At 34.8% G+C, this 9,751-nt stretch overlaps 1 protein-coding gene across 1 annotated transcript; it reads right to left on the reverse strand.

The window, feature by feature from the left end:
- Nucleotides 1–3,823: 3,823 nt before the first annotated feature.
- LOC124208765 (sodium- and chloride-dependent GABA transporter 1-like) lies at nt 3,824–8,459 on the reverse strand. Its single transcript, XM_046606638.1, has 18 exons — nt 7,624–8,459; nt 7,498–7,529; nt 7,339–7,441; nt 7,246–7,265; nt 7,067–7,175; nt 6,870–6,963; nt 6,761–6,798; nt 6,583–6,677; nt 6,395–6,507; nt 6,259–6,332; nt 5,477–5,528; nt 5,348–5,408; nt 5,111–5,266; nt 5,025–5,041; nt 4,817–4,952; nt 4,524–4,727; nt 4,282–4,452; nt 3,824–4,214 (listed from the first exon to the last, which is right to left on the reverse strand). Exons 1-18 carry the CDS (start codon nt 8,309–8,311, stop codon nt 4,050–4,052), a joined length of 2,328 nt encoding a protein of 775 aa, XP_046462594.1. The 5' UTR covers nt 8,312–8,459; the 3' UTR covers nt 3,824–4,049.
- Between the last annotated feature and the right edge of the window lie 1,292 nt (nt 8,460–9,751).

Consider the following 9,751-nt stretch of genomic DNA (forward strand, 5'->3'; position numbering starts at 1 on the left):
GATTGAACGATCGATCGATCAAATTCATTTGGTGATGGATTGAGTGATAGATCGATCAATTTTCGAGGCTGATCGAGATCGAGATCAACGATCACATTTTTCTGATCGAACGGCATCCCTGCTTATATTATTAAGTGTGCTATAGAAATTGAATAACCATTATATACAAATGCAATAGGTTTTTTTTTTATTATTTAAAAGGCATACTCAGACTTGAGTGTTGCCTCCGCTCTACTATATACAATTGCATACTTTGATAGATTTAAACGAGTTGTCAGTACATATAGAATATAAGAGAGAGAGAGACATGTATAGGAGCAGGGGAGCGTTTAATACTAAAATTTGGTGATTGCATATTTTAAATTTCTTAAGTGAAGATGGCGGTTTGGGTACAGTATCACAGGAGTTTGAGAAACAATGGCTGGTGGATATTAAAATTGGAAGACGGATTTAGTAATAGTTACTTTGACTTAGTTATATAGTGATAGATTCATGTGTGTAATTTTAAGGGAGTTGAACGGTGGATTGACCTTTGATATTGGCTTTGGTTTGAGGTAACGGGGGAGTGCATAGGCCATGGGCGGTACTTCGAATTTTAAGCCTTTCGGACGTCCGGATGAATATTTTGAATGCATTCCATATGTTCATGTGTTATTTCCATATAGGTTCTTTGGGATGACATCGAGTGAAGGTGGAAAGGGCTTTTTAATTCGCAGACACGCATCAATGAGGAGGGTTCCTTGTTCAGTGAAACGTCTGCAGTGAAAAAAGAAATGTTCCACTGTTTCAGTATCTTGCCCACATTCACAAATGGGGGATGAGATTTTTTGATTTTATGCAGGTGGTGATTTAGTATGCAGTGCCCAGTTAGGACTTCGGTTAGCTCATGGTGGATGTATGGAGTTTAGTACGCTGACAGGCCGGAAACTCTTGACATCCTTATATGTTTCTTTATTGGGTTTCTTCAATACACAAACTTTTGCTATTTTCCATTGCTTCGGGTATTATTTTATTTCTAGAAACTTATTTTATAATCTTAGTGAAACTTCTGCTATTTCTACATAACACTCTAGAATTAACGCTATTGACATGCCTTCATTACCTGGAGAAGCATTCGAATTTAATGTCTTGACCTCTGCAGCTAGTTCTTCTTTGGTTATTTGGGGAGGTGGGTCATTAACAATTGTTTTCTCATAATCTTCAATAGTCTTGTATACATCTTCTGGCATTGGGCCCGTTGGCTTAGGCCCTGGGAAAAACTGAGACTAAGTTCTTTTACAATGTCTTCTTCGTCTGTGATTGACTTCCCATTTACAATCAGTAGAGAGGGCATTTGACATTTATTTTGGCTTGCTGAGAGCGTTTGTTGCGTTGGCAGCTCTGAGTTGATGGAACTTTTTCTTATAATTTAGGTAATCGTGTCTACCATGTCTTCTACTTCAGCTTTTGTTTTGGCCTCTTCTTGGTTTAATTTAAGATAACGTAGTTCATTATTTAATCGTAATTTTAATTTATTCTTATCTATATTAGCTAGTTTAGGTACGTTTCGGTCTGATGGTTTCCTTTGAGGCCGTCCAATTTCTACTACATAACTGATGTAAGGATGGTCTGACAGGGATACCCAGTTAAAAAAGAACTGCAGTTTTTTTAGTAAACTCCTAAACTGTAGTTTTTTCATAGTTTACTTTAGTTTTGTATTACTATGTTTAGTTAACTGTAGTATAAATTTTAAAAAACTGCAGTTCAGCAAAATGTATTTTAGTTTTTTATTACTATGTTTAGTTTACTGTAGTATAAATTTAAAAAACTTCAGTTCAGCAAAATTTACTCCAGTTTTTTTTACTATGTATAGGTAATACTGCGGTTTAAAAAGTTGTTTTTTTTATAAAAATAGTTAAACGAATACGAAATTGTATTTCTGAAATGATAAACATTTATTCAAACTATATTTCCAAAATGTTTCTATTGAAATACATTTAATAAGAATTGTTCACATACACATATGACTTGGCAGTTATAAAATTGACAGTGAACAAAAATTATTCAATAATATACAGCAGAAACACATTTAATCCATTTCAAATCGACAATTTATTGCGACAATGACTAACTCTTTACTCTGGTTGGGAATAATAACACATTTGCACGTAATATCAACGGGCTTAAAAATAACCCGTTCCCGAAATGATTCTGGGACAATAATCTTCATGAAATTAACGAGATTCATGTTTCTGCAAAAACTTTCCTGACAAGATCCATAATTATTAACTTTGAGCTGACGGCCGATTATCAACATTTGATGTGGTTGATCGATTGTTGATGAGTACTGAGATCAACTGTTCATCATACACACCCCGTTAGGAATCATAACACAATTGCAGTTCTCATTTAAGATGACAAATTTTTCAATTATTGCAAAAGAAATTTCCTATTTTTATGACAGAGTTATCACGCTTGAAGTCCGCGGAATACAAAGCACTTGAAAAACATTTCCCATTTACTAGTATTCTACTGTACTCGCACGCAAAGTGACACTTTAATATTCTTCCGTCATACCAATTTTCAACAGCTATAATCTACCCGGCAGACAATTTTTCATACTTAAATTTCCCAATTGTTTTTTAACTACGTTCGACTCGAGGTTCAATGGTCATTTTAGTTTCCAATCTAGAAACAAAAAAATTCGAAATTGTTTCCTCTGTTGTAAAATTAATATTTTTTGCCGCATATTCTCATAGTAGTTGTCGTGCTGTAAATCTCTGAAACATTTGACCGGCAACACCTTTGGAGCCATGAAATTGTGTCCTCATACTACCACCCGCATCTTCATACAGGAACGCTGAGTATGCCCAAGGAGCACCCCAATTGTCCACTCCCTCTACTATGCGGATCAGTAAGTGAACATTATAGAAGACATGCTCAACACCGTATGAATCAGGAATTTGTCCAATAAAAGCTAAAGTAAGGATCCTAGCTAGTTGAAGGTCTTCTTGTGTCATTGACTTTTTTTGCAACAATCGGCAACAGTTCACAACATACAGCCAATGTTGATAATAAACATTTGGAAGTAAGGACTTCAGAATTACTGGTGAAAAGAAAAGGAGAAAATTTCTCAGCTCGCTAGCTTTCCAAGATTTCCCGTATTTTTCATATTATCTATACATTCTTAATATTTCATCCAGTAGTTTAATATCACGCAAGGCTTCGTCAAAGTGTTTTGCCATGAAACTATAAGGCTTCCCTGTTGATTCGAGCCATATAGTTAAAAACTGTTTGACAATGCCAAGAAAAACACAGTGCATGATATCGGGTATAGTCCCATTAATGTGATCGAATTCAGGTATAAGAGACAAAATTGAAAATCCTTTCACTCCATAAATGTGTTTTTCACCGCTATTTATTGCGGCTCTACTGCATGAAGTAAAGATATTGTATGCAATAAAAATATAAATATAGATATTGTATACAATAAAAATAAAAATTTCCACTCTACAGCTTTAATTTTATCTCCACTTATCGTTATATCTACTTTTGATGTCCTTAGCGTCAATAGGGGAGTTAAAATATTTGTATAAACAATTAATAGAAATTTCTTTGTATTTTAAATTTTTCATATTCAGGTATCAAAGTAACATATTCTTAAATTTAAGGACAGTTTTGGCTCTTGATACATAATAAGCATATTCCATGCTTATTGGATACCATTATATAGCTACTCGGTATACATGCTATAGCTACCCTACAGTAGACACATGAAAAAGCTAAAAAACAATGATCGCTCAGACCATTAATCAACCTCAATTATATGTACATTCTCAGTATATACTTTTCTTTCTATGTATTTTCATTGTTCAAAATTTATTTGATTTTCCCTTGTATATTATCTTCATTCTCTACCTCATTACAACACGAAAATAGTCAACAAATCGTCCGTAGTTAACTTGATCCTTTTGAAATCATAACTAATAATTTTCTACTGTATGGTTCCATTATTCTTAGTACACCAAGATTTGGCAGCAATTTTTCTAGTCCATCATATTTCACCTCTTTTAAGGGTCCACCAAAAGAGTCGTGGATTTACTAACAGTATCTAATTCATTTTTAGCTACTGCTGGAAAGGATTCATGTTCAAATTCACGTTCAACAGGCTGCTTTGAAGCTGATGCTGATTCAATTCGAATCTTGAAAACCGGTGTGAGTCCCTTGGTTAACACCTAAAGGATTATTGGGCGTTTTTAGACCACAATATAGAATAAAGGATGGAATTTTTGTAGGAATTACCTCACGCAATGTTCCCGGTGTTGTAAAAATATAGTAAACGATATAAAGCGGTATCCACAGCATGGAAGATAAAGATATACAAATTCCTAAAATTTCGGCCCATTTGGGATACTGATAATCGCTTCCATAGGTGACTGGTGTATATTGTACAATAGAAAATACAAAGATGCCCTAAACAATGTCAATATTATATTACAAATCGTGTCTCCCTTATGATTTACTCCTATATGACTTAACATTACCAACATAACAGCAGGAGCTAAGAAAACCCAACAGACGTATAAAAACCACGAGGATTTCTTGCCGAGCATTTCCTCGATACAACTGCAAAATCGCTTTCCTCCAAAAATCCAATTAATAGAAATTGTTTGAAAGAATACCAAGAAAAGCATCGACATTCCACTAGCTGAGTAGTAGTCCATGACTTGGAATAGGTACACTCCTCCCTTTATTTGATGAAATATCAATTAAATAAGGTATGGCAGCAATGTTAAATATAAATTATTAGTAGGCCTATTTGCCTTGAAATTTTTACCTCAGTTATCATTGGTAAGGAAAGCAAGAATATGACGATAATGGTAGATACTACAAATAGTCTTCTGTACTTCCTTAACTGATTTGGCCAGTTATCCACAATTCCAGTAACAAAAGCCTCAATCATGCAGAATTCACTAAACAATTGTGGGAAATATATAACGTATCTCTTTATTTTGCGCAATTTAAAATTGTATCGGTTTACCTACCTATCAATACCTAAAATCTGACAAAAAAGGAAAGGTTGAAAAATTACAATAATAAAACTAGTACATCTAAATAAATAAAGACTTACTGCAAGCATGATGAAAAATAAAATAGCCCATATTGGAGCCCCAGGGAGACGTAGAACCACTTCCGGGTAGGTAATAAATACGAGACCAGGTCCGGATGAAACAACTGACTCAATTGATGAATTTGTAGCTGAAGCGATGTTTCCCAAAATTGAAAACTATGGCATACTCGTAAAGAGTAACGCAAGTAAGAGAATTTTAATGAAATGTAACTTAAAGTAAATTGGCAGCATGAATACCGTTACGACGCCGGCTATTAAACACGTGAATGTATTTACAATGCACGTAATAATGGCGTCTCTGTTTGAAAGATACTTTTTTACATTTAAGTAGTTTTTCATTAGATAATGAGATTTCGTTCTACTAACCTATAACAGTTGTGATTAAATTTGTTGTATGAGCCCAGTGCTGGCAAAGCACCTTTAATGATACAAATGATCATAATTATTTTTGTGAATTAGGGTACAGTTATTTCAACTTCAGCTTTCTACCAGTTTTACATGCTCTACAGTACCTACCTAAAGTTTATGAACGCGCAAGAGAACCTTAGGGGAAAAGCGTTTTTCTCGGCGTTCCAAAAATACAGTTTTCGTCGGAATGCGATGAATTTTTTTGGACGTAGCCATTAGCATTAGAATTAAGCAAATTTTTTTTAATTTTCCATTTACGAGAAGGGTAGGTTTTTGAACGAGCCATAAGTTTGGAAAAGCACCGTAGAGTTATATGTAAATTAGGGTACTTTAAAGGGTTAAAGCTATAGAATAGGTTAAGCTAGAACGATGCAGAAAATTTAGAAATAAAGAACTTCAAAAGCACTACTACTGAATAAATTTTGAGATTTTTTGCCTTCAATTCATTGTAGTCAATTATAAATTGAAAACATAATTTATTTTTTGCCCGTTCTAGTCCCTTTCCTCCTCCCCCCATTTCCACCCACACAGAGTTTGGATAATAATATTTATTTCTATGTTAAACATCAGGGAAAAGCTTTTTCCCTGTTTGACAGAGAAAAAGGCGAGCGGGCTGGAAATGGTAGATTAAAACGCCTTTTTCGATAAGGTGTGATAAGTTTTTCTCGCGCGTTTCCAAACTTTAGGTAGGAATTTATGTTATTATTTTAAACATCTCTAATTAGGTATAATAAAATTACCCGTTCCAATGCTGTAGGCGAAAAAGATTTGAGTAGCGCCGTCTATCCATGGTCCCGATGTAAGCAAAAGATCCCTGAGAAAAACCATTCCAGTTTTTTAACTTAAACATATACGTTGTATTCAACTTTTATATACCATTTGGGAGTAATGTAGTATAAAAGTCCGTCACTGGCTCCATCCAAAGTTACAGCTCTTACGACCAGCACACATAAGATTACGTAAGGAAACAAGGCCGTAAACCAAATAATCTAACCAGCGTAAAAAGAAGCGTACGCGTTAAAATTCGGAAAAAGTACGAAAAAAAACATTATCGTTTAACTGACATATCCACTTTGGTTGATTCCTTTCCAAATTATGAAGTAGACAAACATCCAAGAAAGGATGAGCACACCAAACAGCTCCCATCGCATCGCTCCGGCTATAATTATTATCGAATATATTCTTTTGTTATTTATGTTTGCTTTTTTTTAAAGCGCCAAGTTCAATTGGCATATTTCTAACCATTGTCTATGCCGTCAGTGATTGCCAACACTCGCCGACTAAATAATAATAAAAAATGTATTTTTATTCTGGTCCCATATAAAAAATATCTCTAGTTGCTGTAGGCTACCTCCAAAATTCCTCCACCGCTGAGACTGAGTCGTTGTGCAGGATACTGATATTGGACGTTGGCAAGAAACAATTGAGTGTGTTCCATGAATTCTCTGTATCAATGTATGTTTTACAGCAGTTAATAGTAGACTTTGGTAGGAGTCTCTCGTAGTTTCTCTAATAAAATAAACTACGTTTACGTATAAGGAAGCTTACCACAAGATTGCCACGGCAGTCCTGGAAGTGCGGTAAAGGAAGCAATCAGATAGAACAACGTCCATGCAATGATGATGGAATAGTAGATATCGATCAAAAATACGACAGTCTTGAAATAGTAATAGCATTATAACAGTTTTACAAAGCAAAATTACATTAAAATATTTGATGGTTATTACCATCGTCGCGTACCCAACACCTATATATTTAAAAAATGTCATTTCAATAGGTGTGTAAAAAGAGATTTTCTGTAAGTGAACTTTAGGCAAAACCTTTCATAATGGGTGCTAGTTCAGCTACCAGTGTCATCCCTCCGACTCCTAAATATTGTCCAATTGCAACCTCTTGGTAGAAAATAGGGATTCCGCAAAATACCTAAATATAATTAATTGCAAAGAGTTATCTTTTGAAAACGTTTTAAGTCAAATTACCATAGCAATGAAATAGGTGACCAAAAAAGTTCCTAAAGATAAAGGGTAGTTAGTGTGGCTATGGAATATCTTTTAAAATAGACAAATTTAGCGGGAAGAAATAATGAAGGTAAAAATGCTTCTTACCGCCACCATTTTTAAAGCAGAGATATGGAAATCTCCAAATGTTTCCCAGTCCAACCGAAACACTGATGCACGAAAAAAGGAAGTCCCATTCATTGCTCCATCCACCTCTTTCTACTTGTTGAGAATTTGAACTTGTTGGTTGGTCATTGTTAGGAGTTTTTTCGTAAATTTTTGTTGCGATTTCTACTGGTGATGGTTTAACGGTTAGCGGCGTTAGCGCTGTTGATGTTTCATCACTCGATTTATGGCCTAAAGAAAGGTTCGCGCACGACGTACTAAATCCTTGATTTTCTACACCAACCTTTGCGTCAATGGACAGTTGAACATTTTCTTGATTATTTACCAAGTGAAAAATTTCTACTTTTTGATCAATTGCTGCTTGGGCTTTCACCGGTATCAAAGTAGACTGCTGTGGCGAATCTCCATTTTCCAATTCGGATGTAACTTGTTGCTCATCAGCGACTTCGTTCGTTTCGAAAGAATAGTTCCCATATCCTACATTTGAATCCATAGTATTTTGATCATTTACTTCTTGATCTTCCGCATCGGTACGTAGAATTTCCCCTTGCACTTCAGGATTTTTTAATTCCTCTTTTGTAATGCCTACATTGGTATATTCACGCGGTTCTGTTTCCGTTTCTGGTCGATTCAATTCTCCATACTCTTCATTTTTAGTGTACTCCGCCATTACAATTCCTGATAAAAGCGAAGAGATTTGAAACGAATGAAGAAACAAAGGAAAATGGTTCTAGACTTCCATGAGAGGTGTGTGAAAATTATAGGCATCCACTATCGCGCACTGTCAATTTTGATCTGTTATATATACAAGTTCCGCCACCGCTACTGAGATCACCCACTTCTGCCGTGCAGTTGAATATAAATTTTCAATAGTCATAATATATATCTTTCAGTAATGTGAGTTGGGCACGGAATGAAAGAAGGAAAAAAACTTATTGTATTGATAGAAAGTATCCATACTATTTTTCTGATAGATATGGGTCACTGCACTTATACACGGTACATCAAAACAGATCAGCTATACAATGCTACAATAAATAGATTCGTTGTTAAACAATAGCAATGTATTGTTTCTATTAAAGAATGGGTGGGTACAATGAATTGGTTTTGATACCGCTGTTTTACGTAGTAGAAATAATATGCTTGTATTATATCTATTGTAGTTTGATTTGTTTCCGAATGAAAAATAGGGCCTATTTTCTAGTCATTCACTATTCAGTCGGGTTATCATTCTGAGAATGATATGGAAGATAATTAAGATACGATGAAGAAGACGATACTTACCCATTACTTCTATGACTTTCAATTGCTTTCAATGTTTTAACACGGTAGGTGAGACCGGGGCTAGATGGGACAGGGGCTAGATGGGACATCACAGTTTTTAGCATGTTCCCGTAATTTCTTGTACATAATTACTATACATGGGGAATTATGACGCAAATTGAGAAAACATTTCAATGACAATTACTTTGTGAGTTATGAGTAAAATTATATTTTTTTATTTTTCTAGACATCTCGCAAAATCTTTAAATTAAAATAAGTGCACCTTCAGATGCATAATTAAAAAACGAGGTAGACCATTTGATGTGATGAGATGTCTGGCAATCGAAATTTATTCTACTTTTTTTTTGGTACACAGTAGCTAAATTTGTGTTGCTGTTACAGTTACGTTGGAATAACTAAATATATACGAAAAATCAAGCGGGGAAAATTGGGACATTTCAGTTGGGACTATTTGGCACACGTTCAGCCAAGCCAAAAAAGGAGGGAGCCTCCGGGAATTGTACGTCCTCTCCGACAAAAAGGTCTTTTTGAAGAACTTTTTGGTTTCACACAAATTTATGCATTTTACTTATAATTTTACACAATTTGTGCATAACCAATGGATAGGAAATTAAATTGTCTATACAATGACTATCTCAGTTTTTTTTATACAGTACCTACCAGAAGTTTGGAAACGTGCGAGAAGCTCGTGTAAAAAGCCGATTTTTGCCGCTTTCCCAAAAATCGGGTTTTTGACGGAGGGTATTGAAATTTTTTTAAGTAGCTATAAAGGTTGGCTAATTCCTGAATTTTTTTCAGACAGTTTTAAACACGCTGTAGAAGCGTG

Source organism: Daphnia pulex, chromosome 12, assembly GCF_021134715.1.
Source record: "Daphnia pulex isolate KAP4 chromosome 12, ASM2113471v1".
Lineage (NCBI taxonomy): Eukaryota > Metazoa > Arthropoda > Branchiopoda > Diplostraca > Daphniidae > Daphnia > Daphnia pulex.

Excerpts from the sequence above, each read along its gene's own strand:
- LOC124208765 (XM_046606638.1), bottom strand. The coding sequence starts at position 8,311 with ATGGCGGAGTACACTAAAAATGAAGAGTATGGAGAATTGAATCGACCA. Across the intron at positions 6,799-6,869 it reads GCGGTGGAGGAATTTTGGAG|TCGGCGAGTGTTGGCAATCA; the intron begins GTAGCCTACAGC and ends ATTATTATTTAG. Across the intron at positions 6,508-6,582 it reads GAATCAACCAAAGTGGATAT|ATTATTTGGTTTACGGCCTT; the intron begins GTCAGTTAAACG and ends TACGCTGGTTAG.